The 23036-nt window shown below is 35.5% G+C and overlaps 2 protein-coding genes across 5 annotated transcripts in view; both read left to right on the forward strand.

Annotated features, from left to right (window-relative positions):
* GRB7 (growth factor receptor bound protein 7) overlaps positions 1 to 11410 on the forward strand; it is a 53396-nt gene extending 41986 nt beyond the window's left edge. For all 4 annotated transcript variants that reach the window (XM_032238143.1, XM_032238144.1, XM_032238142.1 and 1 more), the window contains 9 exons: positions 1574 to 1711; positions 2538 to 2648; positions 3696 to 3794; positions 4229 to 4309; positions 6003 to 6119; positions 7494 to 7554; positions 8639 to 8726; positions 9287 to 9380; positions 10129 to 11410. In XM_032238143.1, the coding sequence (XP_032094034.1) occupies positions 1574 to 1711; positions 2538 to 2648; positions 3696 to 3794; positions 4229 to 4309; positions 6003 to 6119; positions 7494 to 7554; positions 8639 to 8726; positions 9287 to 9380; positions 10129 to 10275 (936 nt within the window). In that variant the 3' untranslated portion in view covers positions 10276 to 11410. The remainder of the gene's footprint in view (positions 1 to 1573; positions 1712 to 2537; positions 2649 to 3695; positions 3795 to 4228; positions 4310 to 6002; positions 6120 to 7493; positions 7555 to 8638; positions 8727 to 9286; positions 9381 to 10128) is intronic.
* Positions 11411 to 13236: 1826 nt separating this feature from the next.
* LOC116522948 (retinol dehydrogenase 8-like) lies at positions 13237 to 22697 on the forward strand. The gene is made up of 6 exons (XM_032238065.1): positions 13237 to 13491; positions 16343 to 16504; positions 17951 to 18130; positions 19519 to 19612; positions 20897 to 21080; positions 22336 to 22697. The coding sequence occupies exons 1-6, from the start codon at positions 13395 to 13397 to the stop codon at positions 22573 to 22575; spliced, it is 957 nt and encodes a 318-aa protein (XP_032093956.1). The 5' UTR covers positions 13237 to 13394; the 3' UTR covers positions 22576 to 22697.
* The last annotated feature ends 339 nt before the right edge of the window (positions 22698 to 23036 follow it).

The raw sequence follows: 23036 nt of genomic DNA on the forward strand, positions 1-23036 counted from the left end.
CCCTCTCTTCTAAAATCATGCTACCAAAAGATGTCTGTTTTGACAGTTTGTCACACATTTACAAGAAAAAATGTTTGCAATCCGGGATATGCAAAAAGGGAACCTGGGTCATTCCTGCTTTACTCATTCAGAGTTTTTTCAGTTCCCCTTTCATTCAAAAGGAGAAAACAGAGATCTTGGATGCTTTGATATAGAAACTAGTTACTGACACTTTATATTGGGCAGCAAACAGCCAGAAATTAGCAATATAAATTAAATTGCCTTAGTTATTTACCTATCATGAAAGGTAACAGAGGAATGTACTGTATCCTTACAATTTTGCACTATATGAATAAATTGTTCAAATCTTTTCTTGTAAAAGTTATTTATTTATTGGCAACCAATTCCAGCCAGAGAAGTGAATGTATTTCTACACACAACATGCAATTAAATTAAAAGAATCCATTGCCTTAATTTTGAATGGCTTTAAAAACAGTAGACAAATTCATAAAGGACAAGAATTTTCCAGAAATTACTCTGCAATACTTAATACTGTGTTAAATATATTATTGCTTCTTATATTTTCCATTTTTAAAGTATCACTTGAACTTAAACTATGTCAGTCTTTTATGGTTGGATGTTCAGGTACTTATTTAAAAATTAAGTATACCTATTGGCCTCTGGAGTGTGGTAGTTTGGGAGTTTGGAGAGAGTTTAAAAGATTAAAGGACGCTTCAGACATACATTTTGCCCTTTAATTTCCTCTAATGCATCCATTACCAAATCTTGGAAAAACCTAGGGCAACTATATGTGGTCCACAAAAATCCATATGACCACTAAATAGTAGCTAATGACTTGCTGCTATCAGGTTTTGGGCACAAAATGAGTAACAGAGATCACATGAGGATGCACGTTTTGTACACCTGGATTTTCAAAATGTGTACTTCTTTTTTGCTCTATCCCTTATGAAATAACATTCCGATCTTGGTATTCAATTGCTTCAAAACTCATTAAATTTGGTAGTCAGTACATTTTGAAGAGAAAATCTTGCCCTGGAACTATTTTTCTCCTGATATTTGATGCACAAGGTAGAACTTGCTGGCGTTGGCTACCTCATAACTTGCTACTCCTTCCTGTTGAAACAAAGGGTCATGTGTTAAGTCACATGGTTTGCTTGGTACTCATCATTTTTAGTACTTGATGCTCCACCCAGAATGAATTAGCAATGAGTACCAAGTTACCACTGTAGTTTTTTTGATAATGAAAGCGTCTTTTAAGAAGTTTTAAGGATAAAATAAAACAAACCAGACTCCCTTGTGTCAAAGTACCAATGATATTGCCTAGTTTGGTTATGAAACATTTACAAGAAGAAAACTAAGCTCAGCAAACAACAGGTACAGTATTTTAGAAAGGTCTCTCATTCCCAGAGCTGCATGCTCAGAATCTAAATCATGCAACACAGAACTTCTGCTATAACTTTTCCTCCTCCCATAATTCCCCACAACTCAAAAGGAAGCAATTAGAGCCCTTATTAAGGAAAACTACCAGCAAATTTATAATACAGCCTGAATCTTTAATTCCCATTTTTTTCAGAATGTTCTAAATTCAGGAAGCTGCCCTGAAATCCAAGGATTCCTGCATCTGAAGGAAGTTGGGCGCAAAGCCTGGAAAAGATTTTACTTTTCTCTGCGCCGTTCTGGGCTCTATTACTCAACGAAAGGCATGTCAAAAGTAAGTTTGTGAGTGCAAGATGTAATGGAGGAACACGCTTGGTTTTTGTTTTTTTTGTTTTGCTATGGACAACAGTTCTGAGAGTGTATTGCAAGTTTTCCTAGAAAGGAAAACAGCAATTGGGATTAGGCCTCAGCAACATTTAGAAGAATAGTGTTTGTGTAAAGCTTGATAGCAGAACCTAGTGATCTGATATGCCCAAGTGGAAACTGTCATACAAATCAGAGACAAATAAAAGTAAAATGTACGGTATACTTCTCAAATTTTATGGATTTCTGGAATTCACTGAAGGTAAAATATGTTTAAGCCCAAATAAAATAAGATACATAATAACTTTCATCTTTGATAATGATATATTTGGTCTGTGGCTTCTCAGTAATCCTTATACCCCTGTTTGAAATATTCAATATTATTATTCCCACATTTCTAAAATCTACTGGTGAATTCAAGGAACTGGTGACATGAATGTTTCTTGACTGCTATGCTGTGTCTGTTCAGAAATTAAAAACATATGCGTTATGGACGTGTGAATATTTTCTTTTTAGGGAACTGGGATAGGAACTACACAAAACAATTAAATGATAGTCCTGGTCTATATTTTTTATTTTTTTTAGTAGTTATGAAAGCTATTTTTTTCTGGACAAAGAAAATAAATCTTTTAATTTAGTAGGATTCTGACTTTTGCATCAGATGTTAAATTCATTTGTCCATATGGACAATTCTTGTCCATATCAAATCATACATAGGTAGAATATACAGAATATATCTAGAACCCCAGATTCAATTGGTATGAAGTAAAATCGTTTTCTGGCCTCCCTTATTCTAGGACCCCCGGCATTTACAGTATTGTGTTGACATAAATGAATCAGTCATCTATTATATAACCCAAGGCAAAAAACAATATAATACACCCACCGAGTATGGCTTTTGTATCAAGGTAAGACAAGTGAGAATTAATCTTGGGTTCATTACACCTTTAATCCCTTTAATCTCTCTTTAACTTTAATTTTAAATGATCAGGCTCATTTAAAATATCTATAGAATTAAATATTAAGATTCAAGTAAAAGGCACAATGAGTATTGTTCTCCAATCAGTAAATCAATATATGACTCTAACCTTTGATTCTTTTGAAAGTTGTGGTTTATAAAATTTTTATTAATATTTTAAGGGTTCTTAATTAAACTCTCAATACTCAAGTAACTATATTGTATTAATATGCTATTATTAATAGCATATTAATAATTGAGCTAAGAAGGGCATGAAAATATATAATAATAATTTTCTTTTAATGTTTCATTCTGTTTTTAGTATCTAAAGGTTTGCTTTTAAACTCTTTTTACACAGTTTGTGTATCTATTTTATCTTTTCAATTGGCTTTTAATTTCTTTGTATTTTATAATTTTATGTATGTATGTTATGTTTGTACAAAACATTTCTCAACTATTATAATAAACCTGAACTTGAAACTCTACAAATAAAATTTAGAATGCTAACCAATATTTAAAAACTGGTGATACTTTTCAAATTTAAATTGAAGGCACATTTCTCTTCTGAATGTATTTTAAAAATTTCCATCCTAATAGTTGGCGGTCACTCAAAATGTTTCTCCCTAAGCCATTTACCTAAACATGGTTCCATATTATAGGGGGAAAAAATCCTGGGCCCAAATTCATCCACTTTGAAGTTTCAACTAGGAATAACTTAATTTTCTTGATAAGCCCAATATAAAAAGAACAGAACTATCTTTAAAGGCTGATGAAAATGAACAAACTCAAAAAGTAAATCAAGAGCAAAACACCCTATGGATATGTATTTTGGGCATCTAAGAGCCTGCTTTTGACACATTACTTAATTTTCTTAAATGTTTTCTTCCATTTAGGACGATAATTGAAACTAGACCAAACTCATGTAGAATTTTTTTCAGATATGGAAGAGGAAGGTCTTGCCAAAGTTGTCATGTTGTGCTTTTCTTTTCTCTTAAAGCCACATAAGGCACGTAGTGGACTCAAAGGACTGAAGCTCTTTTGCTGTGAAGATGAACAAAGTCGCACATGCTGGATGGCTGCCTTTCGTCTCTTTAAGGTGCTATTTGGTTTGACACTGGAGATAATAGGAAATTTATTTCAATGTAAATAGAAACTTCTAGGAAAACATCTTCCTCCAAATGGGAAGGAAAGAGAAGTTCCCTCTTCCTCCTTTATTGCAATCCTGGTTCAGAAGTTGAATTTTTCCTTTATAAAAAGGTTGCATTTCAGTAATATTTAGCTTGACATAGGATTTTCAGCTCTGACCACACCAACCTTCAAATCTTGTCTGCTGTATTGCTATATTGCTGATCTCCAATTGCATTTGGTAGCTTAATAATTTGCATAGTCTCAGTACTATGATTTCTAGAGAAAAGATGGTTTATTATGGTAGTAATGTATAGTATTGTCAAGCTTGTCACTTTTAGCCATAGAAAGTTACATTGGCTGGAGTTGCTCGTTACATATTAACAACTATAAATCTTTCCTCAGTATGGTGTACAGCTCTATAGAAACTACCAGCAATGTCAGACACGCCAAAAGGAACCATCTTGGTTTGGCACTGTGCCCCTGGTAAGTAGTCTGATAACAAATCACTTGTTTTTATTATTTGGGTGAACATTTTGATAGCTTATGGGGGTGTAGGCATTTTAGAAATACCTTCATCATATAAGCTTATATTTCCTGAGTGGATGAAACCCTTTTTAGAGTTAATTTTAAATGGGAAAATTTTCTGCAGATGTATTAATTTCACATAACCACTTCCTGTTCAGCGACTTGAATTCTAGTGACCAAGTTGGTAAGCAAAATGGTCATTAACTAAAAATAATGACCAAGATAGAAGCACACTGCAAAGATTACTGATTGTTTCTCTCTCATTCAGATAAAGTTGTCTCTATGCCAGTATTATTCTTACTCCTGTGTATGATGTTGTCAGGACATGAAATTTGGTCATATAAGCACAAATGAGTTTGTGAAAATGAGTTTCTTACTACTGTCAAAATATATAGTGTAATACATTTCATTTCATTGTCGCTAACCAAGATAGTCACTAATTAAGGAATGGTTGTACTTCACCAGATCTCAACTGTATTTCTTCTGCTCAGTTTCCTGTGCAATTCAGTAGTGATCAATATGTTAGCTTTGGTTTTTTTTTTTTTTAAAGCATGAACATATAAATACTGGTCTATAAATGGATAACATCCATTTCAAGAGTAACAAAATTGAGATAATTTTCAGACAAGTTGTCAAACTACATTTACACAATGGAACCTTTATAATTACTGCTTACATAAACCTGAGCTATCTAACCTTTGGTTGACTTTTTCTCCTGATTGCTTTTGGAATATGCACCCATGCATTGCTTCCAAACACCCTTAAATGTGCCAGAGATAGCTTTATCCCATATAACACTGCATATGGAGTATCATTAATTGAGGAACTCCACAGTCTATTGATTAAATAATTAGCAGTCAACATGGTTTCACCCCACTATGACCTGCTCGATCCTTCATTGCTTGTAAGACTCCATTCCAGCTCTCAGCTACACCATTCTCAGCTGTTATAAACGGATTTCTGCGTCTGTTTTATTCCTAAGTGTCCCAACCACTGTTGAAAACTTGCTGACATGAATTCTGAACCTCTGTTAGTTTTCAGCTAGAACCTTCACCCTCATCCTACACCCGAGCTACAGATATTCACCACTATTGCAACCCTAGTTTGTTCCTAAGTGTGAAAAACATCAAATTTGTTGTCTATGTCAAAATATCCATAGCATGTTCAAGAAATGATTTCCTTTTGATGACCTGAAAATGCAAAAAGGATTGTATTTACTAATGTCCCTCTTAGATGGTGTAAACACTTTTTAAATTTTATTTCTGAAGATGATGTAATTTTCGGTATATTATTTAATCATTGAAATAATGAAACAATTTTAAATTTTATGTCAATTGTAAAATCTGTCTACAATTTTAAGTTCTATCTACTATGTATTTTCTTATATTCTTTTGTGTGTGTGCAGTCATTTATTTTATTCCTCAGAAGTTTTTTTTAAGAAAAGAAGCTTAAATGTATATTTAAATAAACCTTAGAATTTTGAAATGTGTTACCAAAACTTGCTAACTTGCTAACTCCCTCCTTTTCTTTAAAGATTTTTGTAAATCTTTAAAGCTACTAAATTATGCTCACCTTACCATGCTGCCAGTGGGAACTGATTATGTACTACTGAAGAGAGCAATTACTAAACTCTGTTTTAAAAATCCACTAGCGGAGCGTGTCTGATAATACACTCGTGGCCATGGACTTTTCGGGTTGTACAGGGCGCGTGATTGAAAACCCCAATGAAGCACTGACTGTAGCTCTGGAGGAAGCTCGGGCATGGAGGGTAAGTCTACTATTTATTTCTTACTTAGAATTTCAGGGACATTAATACAGAAATGTTACAGAAAGACAGCTGGGTTAATCTATGGTGGCAACAGATTAACAGGGTTGACATAATATATTTAATCTTTAAACTTGGAATAGCAAAACCCAGTTACTGTGATATTATAACATGTCCAAAAAGTTAAAATATATTAAGACTTACTAAAGTCTTACTAAGGCTTTATTGAACATGTTAAGGAAATAGCAGTCTCTACAATACATTTGGCCAAAACTCACCGTATTTCATTGTAGCCAAACTGTGAGTGTACTGTATGTGTAGCTATGTGTGAATAAACTCAAAGTGTCTTTAGGAAACAAATGTGCCATAACAGCTGCAGTCATCCTAAGTACAGGAAGTAGCATCCATTTGTGAGGCCAGTCTTGGATGACTGCTAGAAAAGAAATTAAGAGTTTAGGGCAAACGGCAAGGATGTGCAGAATTGAAGCCTAAAAGCCTGACATTGGAGTGCCTTGGAGCCTGATCTACTAATTAAACAAAGTAATTATTGGATTAACAAAGATTTTAAACACCATCAGGCTTCCATTTTTATTAACAAGTAACCTGAACCAAACGCACAGTAATGTTCATTATTTGTTTAAAATTCCTGTTTTTGTGTTTGTGTGTGTGTGTGTGTGCGTGTGCGTGCGCGTGTATGTATGTATGTATGTATGTATGTATGTATGTATGTATGTATGTATGTGTTATGCAGCTGCTCATCTCCCATAGATGAGTCTGAGTGGTGTACAGGCATGAAAAGCAGAAAACCCACAAGCACCATTCACAGAGCTCATAAATAAAACAATGGCCCCATTTGCACCCCAAAATACTCCCAACCCACATGGACAACAGCACAACTGAGCTAACCTCCAGTTGCAAACACATTTAGCATCCCATTATTTCCCTCCTTATTTCCTTTTCTCTTTATGCCAAGCAAAAAAAGTGCAATATTGATATTCCTGAACACATTTATTCCTTTGGTGATACAAGAACATTATTAGACAAGTAAATCTGAAATAATTTAAGGCAACACAAAAATCAACTCATTTAGCATACTATCTGGCTTCTGTGAAACTGAGCAGGCTTTGTCAAATGAATATCCTTCTCCACGGAAGTTTATAGTCCAATCTCAACATTTTCTCTGAAGAAACTCCCACTCTACAGTATATAGTAAATTTAGGACAGCAATTTTTGTAAAATGTTTATATAGTTGCTCACTGGAATTGGTCAAAAAGTGTATGGCAATTATCCAGGACAATTACTGATGTTAATTGTCTGATATGATGGCAAAGTTAAAACACTTGAACAACCTCTGATTTTATTTTTTCTATGCTGCAGAAGAAGACATCACAGCGATACAGCTTGCCCACTGCATTCCAGAGTTGTCCATTCAGTGCTGGTAAGTGCCTGTCCCAAAGACTTGATATGTAGCCTTGTTTCATAACTGCAACATTAGTTGAAGACCTGATTGGTGTTGTGGGTAGCAAATTAAGGGATGAATGAAGCCTAGTGATAGAGCAGGGAAAAATAATGCTCTTTCTTATGGCATTTGCTCTAATAAAGACATCGTCTATAGTGTTCATCTGAACCCACAATACAATCAGCATTACTTTTTTTAAAATGGAACTCCAGTTCACTATCTTGAAACACAGTAGACAGGACAAAATTGAATTACAGCTGTATTTATCTGAACTGTTTAACTGAAGTACAGTTGAACTGTTTCAGTATTTGATTATTGTACTGGCCTGTAGAAAATTATAAGACAGGGCAACAATAAAATGCTTCTGAGGGTGCACTAATTGTCCTTCTCTACTTGTCCCTAGTAGCAAAATAGCTAAAACAGTGTACTATTCAAAATTATCATAGAATATTTACATTTATAATATTAATATCTTGCTTTTATCAATTTATGACAAAATGGGAAGGTGTCTTAGAAATAGTATCCAACATTATTTTGTACAACTTCTTTAATAGGGAAATCTGCAGTACCATAATAGTCCCATATATAAGAAAATCATGTGTGATGGATGGTTTTTACAATCTATTTATTTGCAGATAAAGACTGAAAGTTGTGAAATGTTGGTTGACAGCATGGTAGATAACATGATGCTGTAAAGAAGAATGGAAATGAAGAGAGATATAAATGAAAGAATTTCCCATTAATTAAACTTCAATTTAATTTAATTGGATTTCATACTGATTATATTAGTTCCTGACAGATTATTGATTTATTATTCTTCCCTGTTAGTCAGCTCCAATTTATTCTCAGCAGCTCAACATTCACATTTCACAAAAAAGGGATCCTTCAATCATGATCTTTAATATTCTTCATTGTAGAAGTTAATGTTTGCACTTGAAGTTCTTTGTGAATATTTTTTAATGCTTTGCTTCTAAAAAAATCTTTTCTTTCTTTCCTTTTTGTTGTTTATTTCTTTTTCTTTCATTTCTTTTTTCTCCTTCCTTCCTTCCTTCCTTCCTTCCAGCCATCCACAAAACTCAACCCTGGTTCCATGGTCATATTTCTAGAGAAGATACCCAGCGCCTTATAGTTCAACAAGGACTTGTGGATGGGTATGTTGCTTGAGTAACATTCCAGTTCATAATATTAATACTGATTATATTAGTTCTTGACAGACTTATATTACTATATTCAGATGTAGAGCTGTAGAAATTGGCCAGGATGGAGAGAGAGATTGATGTACCTGAAATTATCCCATAAGAACATAGTAAGAGAGTAGAAAAAGGTATTTCTGTTCTGGGAAAGGCAAGCAAGTAAACTTAGCAGTCACTTTTCTTCACCTTCATAGCCACCAGAAGTTTTGTTAGGCTTTGACTTTCAAGGAAAAGGAATCACCATCTGTCCAAGTACTTGGGCAGTGTTGCATCTCCCAATTCTGCAGATAAATTCATTCTAGTAGCTTTCTATAATATGGTCCTTTAGCTGGGTTAGAACATTTGTAATTCTCAGATCTGCAATCTGTATACATCTGGAAGAGATTAGTATTAGAAGAGACAAAATAATTCAAATATGTATAATTTGCAACCATTGCAATAGCATGAATTGTAAGGGGAGCAGCTATGGTTTCTGTGTGGTGAAAACTAACCCTTGTTTGGGGTCTTATTAACTGCAGGTTATTCCTGGTGCGTGAAAGCCAGCGGAATCCCAAAGGCTTTGTCTTGTCCCTTAGTCATACGCAAAAAGTGAAGCACTATCTGATACTTCCGGTAAGTGAACAGTGAAACTGACTGAGCTGCTTTTATCCATCCTGCCTACAGGATGTAGGCAGGATGGTGTACAAATGCAAAGCAGGAATTTTTCTTGGTTTCTTACTTAAATTACTGTTGCTTCAGTATGCTAGGATGTATGCATTTCTGTTGTATTTTACCTTCCACAAAGATGACTTCTATTTAATATCATTCCTCCTAGTCTCTTTTAGCTATATTTACGGCATGTTAGAAAAAAAACCAGTTAAAAACATAATCTACTTTAATCTGCATTTGTGGATGTATAAGGAATTGATAGAGCATACAACTCCCAACTGCTAGTTAGCTCAGGGTTATCTATGTTTAGGGAAACCAAATATATGCAGAATCTGATCAAACAGAACATAAATATGTGACAAGATTAAATTCCAATTCATTGTTGGGAAATATGAAAGCAACAAAGCAGGGAAAAAATTATCTGCAGTTCATCTGTTTTGTCACATCAGCAGAGCTAAACAGTCATGCATAAGGAATTCTTGGGAGATGTGTAATTCCTCTGGTGTTTACTTTCTAGAAAAAAAAAGATGTTGTACTGTACTCAGATCAACTTCTGCAAGCACTGTTACTGGAGAGCAAAAATTGGCAGGGATGGGGTGGACCACTTCTGCCTGAGATTAATTCTTGAGACGGAGCCTGATATCACCTTCCACTTCTGTTTTCTTTTGCCTCTATTTCTATGCCAATATTTTCTAATTTTTATGCCTTTCAGTGTGAAGAAGAAGGACGCCTGTACTATACTATGGATGATGGCCAGACACGTTTTGCTGACTTGATTCAACTAGTGGAATTTCACCAAATCAACCGTGGCATCCTGCCTTGCAAGCTGAAGCACTATTGCACATGTGTTGCCTTATGATAAACCGTCATCCATTGGCCATTCCTGGGCCCCGAATTACCATTGGCTAAGGCTTATATGTAGGTCCTTTTGAAATGGATACATCAGGACCTACTTCAGACTTTCAACCTCTCTGTCACCTTGCCTTCAGCCACTTCTATAAGAAACAAAGAACAGTATTTGAACCTTCCCATAAGGCTACTGATCAGTAAGCCTTCAGTTGTTTTTTTTTTCTCTCCAGAATCAAAGAAGGATTTCAGGTCACAGTATAGTAGTTTAGTTTGGAAACAGTCACAACGTTGTTGGCTGGTGCCTTTTTTTTCATATGACATTTTTTTACCTCTTGAGTGCCCTTCTGTATGTTTTAATACAGACTTTGCTTTTTCACCATGTTACAGAAATTTTGCTACATTGATCATTTAATCTTTCTAATGTGATTGCCAATTTCCAATTGTCTGGATGGTGTATGCCAGACTTATGCATTGTTTCAAAATCCTAACTGACTAGAAAAAATAGTAAGAGGTAGGAACTGATTCGTATTGCAGATAATTTTTTTCTTATTAGCTCTCTTAAGAACTATTGTCTGGTTCTACCCAAGATTCTATGGGTGCTGTCACCTTTGTTAGAAAAGGAGTTCTTTTGTTGTTCAATCTCTTCCCTAGCATCAGTTTATGAAAGTAAATGCAATCTGTTCAAGGAATGGGCTACAATGTTATGAGGATCTGATAAGAATCTTTGGGACTGTCCTGAAAGAATCCACAGCAGGAAGGCTCACATTAAGTCTAAAGACTACCCTGAAATTTCTTGTGACTCTGTCAGATCTGAGAACAATGGGCTGCCTGGTAGGCAGAATTGCCTTGGGCTCTTGAGAATCTCAAAGCCCATGAATGCTTCTAATTGTGAATCCTACAGCAAGAAAGATTGAAATGTTTTTGGTTAAGTTTAGTTAATGTGACAGGTGAGACATTGAGGTTTGAAGAATTGTATTTTTTTCCCCTCCTTGTGTTAAGGGCTTAAAATATTGTGGGAACGAGAAGGGAAGATTCAAGAAGGCTGTGACACTTTTATTTCTGCTACTTTTTGAGGCCAGTATATATTGTGATGTTTTGTTGTTTGTATGTGTAAATGCTGGTAATAAATCTTATTTTTTATGATACTCATGCTGGTTTTCTACTCAAATCAAGTTGTGAAACAAACAAACTAATTGCAACCTTTGATATGCATAATCAATGATACCTTATAGAATGTTAAAAAATATGTATCTCCGTTTCTAAGCCACCAGATTTCTAATGTCACACACATGCGCACACGCGCGCGCGCGCACACACACACACATATACACACACACCAAATCCACTCACTCATCACGAAATCTCCAGAACTGTAAAGCCTACAAACTTGAAATTTGGCACATATATGTATATATAGATTAACTTGCTCTGATGCTAAGAAGTTAGACATTCTATTCTCCCTCCCCACCTGAAAAGAACTCTGTTTCAACTGCCAGTTGCCTTAAATTCCGTTACTTCAGTTCAAACTGGCAGACATTCCACTCCTTCACTCAGAAGCAGTACTCATCAAAATGTCTACACCTTCCACCTATGGAAGTGCATCCGATCTCAAGGTGGCAGGAGATATATTCTCTTATGAGCTTCAATCAACACTGACCAACACTGAGCCAACTGATTGTGAACCGAATTTCTCACGCATAGTGTCCCAGCCCCAACTCACTTCTTACACTGACCTCCTCAGCTCAGACAAATCTGTTCCTTCTACTTAAATGCCATCAGCACCACTGCCTTCATCTACGTAGCCAGGCTAATAACTTGCATAGCATGGACTTTCAATTCCTCCCTCAGATGAGTTGCTCAGGACCTCCCTGTAAACAACATTCCTGGTTTTGCTCTCTGGCTGGAGGATGACCAGGTGTTAGGTGAACTGACTCTGGAGCATGTTACATACAACTGGCCATGGGGGAAACAGTCGCTCTTCAGATGCACACCAGCCACTTTCAAAGTCTGTCCCTGTGCCTTATTGATGGTGATGGCGTAGCACACCTTAATGGGAAATTGTATGTGTTTGAACTTGAAATGGTAGTCTGATGGTATCAGAGGAATTCAGGGGATGAAAATGGTTTCTCCCTGATTGATGCCTGTGAAAATTGTGGGTTTGATTATGTGTTTGTACAGAGTCTGAAGCCTGGTGCCATTGCACAGTTTCGGAGGGCTTAGATTGCGTAACAGCATGATTAGACTGCCTGTCTTGAGGTAGAGGACATTAAGAGTTTACATTTTAGCCAATTAGGTCTTAAGATGGCCTTTTTAAAGCCCTTTGAACCGTTTGGAGAAGATGTAAGGGTACAAAGTTTTTGGTAATCCTGGTGGGTTGAGAGTGTGCAATAACTCCACAGGGTAATGTACAGCATTTTCGACCTTAATTGCTCATTAATTTCCAAGCTTTAAATATCAATTTATTAAGCCCAATCACATAGTTTCCTAGCGAAGCACGGGTATCCAGCTAGTTAAGTATAAATATTTCATCCTCATATTTTCCTATCCTAAACAGTGTCTGCAGCAGAAATGTTAGAGAAGTCAATAAATAGACTTCCTTCATTGCTATTTTTTTTTAAATGTGGCTGCCCAGGATCTTTCCAGATGCCTTGGAGAGAGAAGAGCTAAATAACATTTGCAAAACCATCCAGTAAATATCACTTTAAAAATTATTGTATCACAAAAAAAAGATTGCTAAGTTCCAGATTAATTATGATGATTCTTTGATATTTTGTCTACAAACAAACCGAGCTGGGTAATGTGCCCTATAAAGGTTATTGTGAAATGCCATTTTCTTTTTTCCAAATACTTTGCCAAGTCTCATGGTTTTGTTCATGTATCACGAGTGGCTGATCCTGGAACTGATTAGGTGGGATTTGTATGCAAATCCATTTGCAGTTTAACAAAATTCAAGAGATTAAGAGTTTACATTTTAGCCAATTAGGTCTTAAGATGGCCTTTTTAAAGCTCTTTGAACCTTTTGGAGAAGATGTAAGGGTACAAAGTTTTTAGGAAGTTCAAGTCTTTTCAAAATATTTTTAAAAGTCCCTTTTGGGGGAGTCTACATTTCTCGCCTTCACATAGGACACTATGTCTCCTAAAATTGTACTGATAACAGGTTGTTCATCTGGCATTGGACTGGCTTTGGCTGCTAAACTAGCAAAAGATAAGCAGAGGAGGTTCAAAGGTGAGTTCAAAATTGTGGTGTGTGTGTGTGTGTGTGCATGTAAATAGTGTATATGCAAACCATGGATAACTAAGTTCATTAAGTTTGTTTATGTGTATTTGTATATATACACACATACATATATACATACATATATACACATATACACACACACACATATTTGTATATTCATATTCCTGCCTTATTATAATTCTGTCTGTCTTTCAATTATTCTGAAGTTAATTAAAAAGCTGGTATGTTATAAAGCAACACAAAGGGAAGAAACACAAAGGAAATATCAGCCAAAGTAAACTATTTCCAGCAATGCCTCTCACATCCTTAAAATACCTAAAGCATTCTTAGAAAACAAAATATTAAGTAGTTGTAGCTGAGAGTTTTATTTGCCTTCCAAAATATGAGTGTTAAGTGACTGGTTACAGCTTTTCGGACAATCATTTTGCAAGCAAGCTTTAAAAAGGCTCTCTTTATTCCAGCATTGTCTAATATCCCCAAATGTTGGGTGGCCTTGTTTTATATAATAATACACATGATCTTAGTAACTGTTCACAAAACATGGTTAACTGTCCAACTAGAGATATAACAAAAGTATTTCTACAAAACCTTAACAGTTACTGATACCAGCTTAATTATGATAAATATGTTTGGTGGTTAGTTCTGTGTATTATACTAATCGAGAATCCTACCTAGCCTTGAATTGCACAAAATAAAAGCAGAATATAAATGTAATTAATACAAGAATAACTTAAGTAACCAGATTAAAATGTGAACATATATAAATGGGCATAAGAGTATTTATTTGGGAGTGGGAACAAATACAAGTTTTCTATAAAATAGGTTTTGATGAATTACACAATATATTGCTAATGAGGACTCAAATTTTACAAGAATTTGTTAAAAAGTGCACAGTACTGAATAGCAACCTCACTTTCAAAAAAAAGTTTCAGTTCCCTAGTCCATCTCTATAAATTGTAATATATTTGTTCAGGACAGGCAAGCTCTGTTGTATTGGAAACACTGATTTGTGGTAAATGTTGAAGACTTTCAGAGTTCAGACTTCCTTTCTAGTAATTGTCTGTGTATTCATGAACAGGTCACAAGCTGCATTTGAGCACCATTTCAGATAACAGTATTAAAGGAGAAAGTTGTAAAAATATTAATATTGGGATGAGATTTAGCCATTGGGATGAGATTTAGCCAACCACTTTTCTTATTTGGCCTCTATATTTCATTGCCAGAAAGGATTAAAATTTTAAAATAAGTTTAAATTACTGGTGTTTGACAAATAGAATAATGAGAATTCTAATAGCACGTAACAACAATTTTAGAAGCTACGATTTCATGGAAACTTTGCTTATCTATCTATTGCAAATTTTGAATTCTCCCTTCTGCCTTTAAACTTTCTTAACAACTGTTGGTATAAGGAATAATTTCTTCAACTTGTGACTCTGCATGGACATTCTGTAGTTCCATTTAATTGTTTGCATAAGTTGCCAGCTCATTTAGAATACAAATGTTTTTGAGATATACAAGAACTACAGTTTGTAGACTTGTCCTCTTTAGGATCAAAATAGTTTATGGCAAAAACTATGGATCTCTAGCATGCAAGTTTGAGAATTTATTTGCTGCAATTTATTTTACCTCAGAATTCCTGCTTGATCAAAAAGCTGTTGATTTATGCTGCTGTTACCTTTTATTGTTTCAATTTTAAATACAGATGTCCACTGCATGATCTTCAAGACATTGATATCTTGGATCATAAAATTATACTTTGATATTTTGGGAGTAGAGTATTTGCCTCATCAACTGGAGAAAATAAAACATCCAAGTCTTGGGCCTTTAGTAGCATTGATATAAAGCAACCAACAACTGGTTTTTACAAATGAATATTGGTACTCTCCAAGGCAGGCTTTTATTTATTTATTACATTTTTATCTCACCTTTATCACTTTATAAGTAATTCAGGGCTGGGATCATAAACAATATTCCTTTCTCCTCCTATTTTCTCCAAACAGCAACTCTGTGAAGTGGGTTAGACTGACAGAGTGAATGCCCCAAAGTTACCCACCTGATTTTCATTCCTAAAGTGGGATTAGAACTCACAGTCTCCTGATTTATCAGCCAGCACCTTGTGGGGAACATATCTGGATACTACTACATTAACAAATGTTACATTTGAAGAACCTTGAGATTGTTATATATACTAGCTGGCCATATAGTCCTGTACCATCCTGATCCTGATCCTGGAGAGACTTTTCTTGCCCATGCCAAATGTTAGTGGGCTTACACCCAAGACTAATAATCATTCTTATTGCAAAGGGTAAGTCCCGTACCAGCATTTTCAAAGACATAATAGATTATGTTCCATGCTGTAACTTCCAATGTTTAGCAAATGCCAACTTTGCTATAGATCTTTCCTTCAAAGAAAATAGATTCAGTATGTGGTGGGAGTCTGCTTCAGTTTTCTGAGCACATGCCTCAAGAACACATTTGCATTTCCAAAAGCTCTGGTATCAGGTAATTATTACTGAATAGTCTGGAAATAGATTACAGAACTTAAATATGAAGTAAATATGTATTGCAAAGCAAACCTGAAGACACCAGATTGAGAAAAATTATGAGAAGAACTCATCAAAAGCAACATTACAAGACCAGTTGATAATACTAACGTATTATGTAATTTGATGTTTACTTAACATGCATATATTTATACAGTTGACAATCCTATTTATTATTGGGTACATACTTTGAGAAAATTTTAAGCATTTGGCCATTTGGAATAAAACAGGAAAGAATCCAAATTTGGCCAGCCAAGTTGAAAGGAATATATGACCAAGCACCACCTGTCTTCTAGTGATTGCTACAATGAGGAACATTACCAAGAAAGAAAAGCTGGAAGCAGCCGTAGGGACAGCACTCAACCAGACTCTAGAGGTCAAACAGCTGGATGTCTGTGATGATAAATCCATCCACAACTGCATTAACAGCATTCCTCAGAGACATATTGATATCCTCAGTGAGTACTCAGAGTGTCACATCTTTATCAGCTTTCTGGGGGACATACAACAAACCCCCATGAACCTGTGTGTGTGTATGTGTATTCTGCCTGCCTGCCTGCCTGATTGCCTGCATGGATCTGACTCAGTTAAACAGATACCTCCATGAAAGCCAAGTATCCAGTTTCTCTTATAGCTCAAACCAAAATGGCCATGGAAAGTAAGTGCTTGTGATTAGAGAATAGGCTTTCCTGCAGCAGCCTCAACTAGAAAATATGAATTGGCAGATGCCACCCCCTGAGAGTTAATCACTAAGATCATGAATGAGGCAGAGTTATGATAGGCCATTAGGAGAATCTGAAAAATATTCCTTTACAACTGCCACAGTTAATCATAAACTTAGGTTATTCTTCCATAATCATAATCAGTTTAAGGCAAACACTACATTATGATGACATATCTAATAGAAGAGAGCATCTGTAGCTCAGGATTGAACCTGGGGTCCTTGGTACTGTTTGGGGTTGATGGGTTTCTTGCAGATGTATCAGACTAAATAACATCATCAGGGCTAGTAAGGAATGGGGTCGGGGAATTTTATGTCTTTTAAAAATGGCTAATGGAATATTTCAGCCACATCTAATGGCCATTTGGGATAGACTTTTCTCTAATAACACATACTATAGGCCAAATGTATTTTTAAAAGGCAAAGAAAATATAAGGCAAGAGTTATAAATCACATTATTTGAACTGAGACAATAATGCCATTGAGAAATATTATGGAAAGGAAGGATGTAGGGTGAAAAATGAAGGCATGTATTCTTGATGTCTGATTCTACTGAGCCCAATTTCTGGGTGGGATTAAAATCTAAAAGATTTCATTACTTTGTAATCAGATGCCACATTTTGGAAAAGGGAAGAATGGCTAGGACTGCACAAAGCAAATTAAGGACATATGGATGTTACTGAAATGAGGATGTACTTCCTTGGAGGGTGGATCTTCCCCAGAATTTGGAGTTTTAACTGTTTGCTTGTTGAACTTATATAAAAATTTATATACTTGTTTTCATTCTATCCCACATAAACCATGCACATAAAGTCTGCTTTCACATATACTCTAGTTTTTTACCACTATTGAATAATAATCAGTTGCCAGGTATCCAGACACTCTACTTTGAATGTTTTGGTGAACATTTGGTTAATCTTTGCCACAAGGAGCAAGAGTCTTGAGGTTTTTTTGGTGATGATCATAACACAATAATCATGTGATGTTGCAGACTTCCTAATATTATTAATCCTCAGGTCTCCAGATCTCTGATTAACTGGAAAAGTTAATGGTATCCATATTTTCTGACTCAAAGCTTTGAATATCCAGTGGCAAACTTTCAAGGTTCAATAATGTCGTAATGATTTATCTTATTGTGTGGTAAATGGGTAAACCAGTCAAAATTCTTAACTACTTCTTGTAGTCAACAATGCTGGGCTGGGCTCCATTGGTCCTATTGAGTGTCAATCAATTGAAGAGATGAAGGCTATAATGGAAACCAACTTCTTTGGTGTAGTAAGGATGATTAAAGAGGTTTTGCCAGACATGAAGAAAAGGAGGAGCGGGCATATTGTGGTCATCAGTAGTGTCCTGGGTTTGCAAGGTAAGGTGACTTTAATTTATCTACATTGTCCGTATAGTAATCAATTTAGGAGCAGCAGATAAGGCATTTCATTTAGATGCATATCTTTTAGGACAATATTTCTTGCCAAACATGATACTCTTCAGGTACATTATACCACAACCAATTTTCAGGTAGCATGAGCAAATAAACTGTGAGTAGTTTCCTCGAAGATATCAGATGGAGGGTCTATGATTTGAAAATAATGTGGTTGAAGTTCCAAATTATCTACCAAATTTCATAAACATTTAAAATCATGAATGAGATAGATATATCATGGATCATTCATGCACCAATATTTATATGTTTACAAAATAAATACTTTGTACATATAATCCTGTCTGGATAGATCCACTTGTGTTATTTCCATAATTATAGTTTGGGACAAATCTTGTATATATTTTGATTGGTATATCATGGTATGTAAATAATACAGCAAGTAGCAATTTTTAGCCTATCTGAAAAATAATAAATATATTCAAATTGGAGTGACCAAAAATCTTTGTTGTAAAAGCAATAGGCACATTTTGCTTTCACTTTATATTTAGTCTCTTCAAATGTTCCTTTGGTTCCTCAAATGCATAAAACTCAGTTTCAGGCACCCAGATGAATGAGAATTTGCAGCCTGATCGTGTGTTTTAAAATTAACAATAAAAATAAAACCAATGCCAATACCAGGGACTGGTTGGATTTTCACAATACATCAGATTAGGGTTTGGTAGTATCTGGTTCAGCATGTTATAGGAATCAGCTATTATCTTGTTGACAGCCAAGATAATTTATTATCCCAGGAACTTGGTTATTTCCCCTTGGTTAGGGAAAATATCTTCCCATTGATTGAAAGGATAGAAGCAATGTTTCTAGCTAGTATAGGCTTTCACAATCAGTTATTTGTGGGAAGCGTTGAACTTCAGAGTTTAGTGTCTATGGTTTAGACAACAAATTTCTTGATATTTTTCTGGAAACTGTGGGTTGGCATTTTCAGAGGCAAGGTGGCCCAATGGTTTCTACTCTTTTTAAATGCATTTTTCTAAACTTTGGGAAATTAAAGTGGGAAAAGAAAAGCTGTGGGAAGCCATTCACTTCAATTTTCTCTTGCAAAACCCCTTCAACAACACACAAACACACACCCAAGTAGGTACAGGGCCTTTTTAAAAACTTGTCCAACATAATTCAAGCTTGATCACACCAGTAGCGTAAAGAAAAGCAGCAGTTCAAAGGAGAACTATACAACAAGTGAAACTATTTGGCGCTTTATAGACTGCATTGGAAAGGGGAAAACAGTCAACTGGACCTTACCATCCTACGCTAAATTAATAAAATACAGAGATACGGTCATGACTTATAATCTATTGTGTTTTGTCTTCTAGGCATCATTTTCAACGACATCTACGCTGCATCCAAATTTGCCATTGAAGGCTTCTGCGAAAGCCTTATTATCCAAGCACTTAGATTTAATATCTTGTGAGTGGGTAGTAGTAGAGATGCTAATAAACTCCTCTTCCATTCGAATATAGTTGGATTTGCCATGTCCTTATTTCTGTAAGGTTTTAATGAATGGAATACAAACAAACATTCAGGAAAAGCAGCTGCATTCATTGGAATAGTCTAGCAAAAGGCTTAGGTTTTAATCTTTGGCAGAAAAAGGTGGCAACATGTGGAAAAAATTGTTCTGTTAACTGAGCATCACATAGCTGCTGATCAGATAAAATCATTACAAATAGTTCAGGGTTAACCTCTATGCAGATAGTCCTTGGCTTACAAGAGTTTGTTTAGTGACCATTTGAAGTTACAATGGCAATGGAAAAGTGATTTATGATCGTTTTTCACACAACCGTTGCAGCATCCCCATGGCCATCTGATCAAAACTTGAAAGCTTGGCAACTTGCATGTATATATGATGTTTGCAGTGTGTTGGGTCATGTGATCACCTTTTTCGACCTTCTGACAAGCTAAGTCAATGGGGAACCAGATTCACTTAACAACCATATTACTAACTTAACAACTGCAATGATTCATTTAACAAATGTGGCAAAGGGTCATAAAATGGAGCAAAACTCACTTAACAACATCTCGCTTAGCAATAGAAATTTTGGATTCAGTTGTGGTCATAAGTCAAGGATTACCTGTATAAGCTTTTGGAATGTGTTTCCCTCCAGATCAGATATAATTGTATTTGCCCAATCCTTCAGCTATGAAAATTCAGAGTGTTGTTAAATAGAAAAAAGCTGCTTTAGCATCTGTACACATTTTGATTAAAAGCTATTCAACCGGGACATTATTAATCTAAAACAGATATTCCTTGTCCTGGTGTCCTCCAAATTATTTAAACAGATATTCCTTGTCCTGGTGTCCTCCAAATTATTGAGTTAATACAAAAATACATTGGAATTCTGTGAGTTGTAAGTTCAGCATTTCTTGAGTCTTGGAGAAGTTAACTCAACATTTTCTTAATAAATCAATGCAAGCAACTTTCATTCTTTTCTGGGAAGCTTACTTGATTGGTTCCAGTCTCCAGTATGAATTCTGACCAGTATAAATGCAAGATCTGTATTATTGAATAGATTTATGCAGCTTATTCAATGATTTTAAAGAGAGTTGGTGAAAGTACCAATGAACATGACTAGTTCACAAAAATGAAAAACTGGAGGAACAGAAATTTTGTACCCAATGTCCTCCAGAATAGGACTGCTGGTTGTACTTTCTAAAAATCCATTTCTGTTATGATTTTTCATGCTTTATTTGTAGCGTCAGCTTGATAGAGCCTGGTCCAGTGGTGACTGAGTTTGAGATGAAAATCTATGAAGATGCAGAGAAAGCTGACTATTCCCAGACAGATCCTGAGACAGCTGAGATATTTTCTCAGATCTACCTGAAAAATTCCAAAGCTATCTTCTCCAGCCTGAGTCAAACACCTGAAGATATAGCGGAGGTGATATTAACTTCTAATTTGGGGTCTGATACTGTAGAATCAAAAGATTCAGAGATGCCCCATGATCTCACCTCACTAGCTAAACACCTTGTGCCCTGCCTCCTGTCTATTTAGAGTATCTGTAAGCATATGTGTGTGAAAGGAGGTTGTATTCACATAATTTTTTATCCATTCACACAAAATTGATAAATGTTGTATGCTTTTCTCTGATACCTTGGGACTCTTGTTTATTTACATCATAGAACCTCATTTCCTTTATTGAGAGAAATCATCTTTCTTTTTGAAATAATACTCACACAAATATAATCTTTAAAAAAAAATAAAAAATATTTTTATTGTTAAAATACGGGCATTGTGGAACTGTACTGGCATTATCTCTGCCATACAAAACAAACTATAACACAAATATCATATGTATTCAGTATACATTACTAATTATATACACAAACTTAACCCCCTTCTAAATGCTTACATTTACATTATATATTACATATATTACATTTTCTTTTGATCTACACATCCTTGTTCTTTTCTGCTCATACTTCCATTTCTCAAATCCAACCATTGGTGAAATCTATTCCAAATCTCATAGTATTCTGTCTCTCCTTTATTTTTTAGTTCCAACATCATTCTATCACATTCTGCACAGCAGTGGTGGGTTTCAAAAAATTTTGGAACCTCTTCTGTAGGTGTGGCCTGCTTTCTGGGTCCATTGGTGGAACCTCTTCTAACCAGTTCAGTAGATTTGACAAACCGGTTCTACCGAATAGGCGTGAACTGGTAGAAACCCATCTCTGCTGCACAGTCAAATATTTTCTTTATTATTTCCCTTTCTATAGGTATGTTCTCACTCTTCCATTGTTGGGCATAAACTATTCTCGCTGCTGTTATGATATGTAATGTTAAATATGTTAACCCTTTACTTTGACCTTCTTTTATAATTCCTAGTAGGAAGAGTTGTGGTTTAAACTCCAGTCTCTGTCCAGTCATTTCTTCCAACCACATTAGAATCCTTTGTCAGTAGTCTTTTGCTTTTCTACATGTCCACCACATGTAGTAGTAGGTGTTTGGTATTTGATCACATTTCCAGCATTTAGGTGATAGTTTTTTGTACATTGTGGCTAGCCTAGCTGGTGGTAGATGCCACCTATAAAACAATTTATATAGGTTCTTCTTGTATGATATGGCCAAAGTTAATTTCCTATTTGACTTTTGAAATAATACTCACATGAATATCCTCTGATTCCCTTGGCAGCATGTCCTAAAGGTCATTTGTATGACCAGGCCATCCTTCCGTCACCAAACTAATGCTATGTATACCCCCATGATGGCTCTCAAGCAAGCTGATCCAACTGGGGCCCTGATGACTGACTCACTCTATAAATTGGTCTTCAGACATGGCAACCTTTTGCGCATTACCCTAAGGGCTATCCAGCTCCTCCGCTGGCAAGCACGCAAAGTGAAGCAAGGTGTCCGATTGCTGGGCTTCAGATAAAGTCCTTTGTGATGGTATCCCAAACTGCACAGTCAGCATGACGATTAGGGTTAGTTGCGTGGAAACTCTTCAAGCAATTGCTTAGTGTATTAGCTTTAGACTATTGAACTTATACTTTATGTCTGTTAAACTCTCTTAACTCCCAATTCTTGTTTTATGTGCACTGTGGCATTATTAATTGCAATGTGTATATAATTATTTGCAAAACAAAAAAGAACAGAGCAAAGAAAAAAGATAAAGGAGCATCAATAAGAATCCCTCAACAGGAAAGCAATTTACGAACACAGGAAGCATAGTTGGGGGGAAAAAATTCACAACTGGAAATTTGCCAAACTGATAAATTCACAAGTGTATACACATAAAGATGTCATACACACAAACAATTTTAAGGAGGGGAAAAAATAAGCATCCATTTTCAACATTTCTGACAAGAATGATATATTAGGAGAACAGCTGTTAAT

This window comes from Thamnophis elegans, chromosome Z, assembly GCF_009769535.1.
Source record: "Thamnophis elegans isolate rThaEle1 chromosome Z, rThaEle1.pri, whole genome shotgun sequence".
NCBI classification, from domain to species: Eukaryota; Metazoa; Chordata; class Lepidosauria; order Squamata; family Colubridae; genus Thamnophis; species Thamnophis elegans.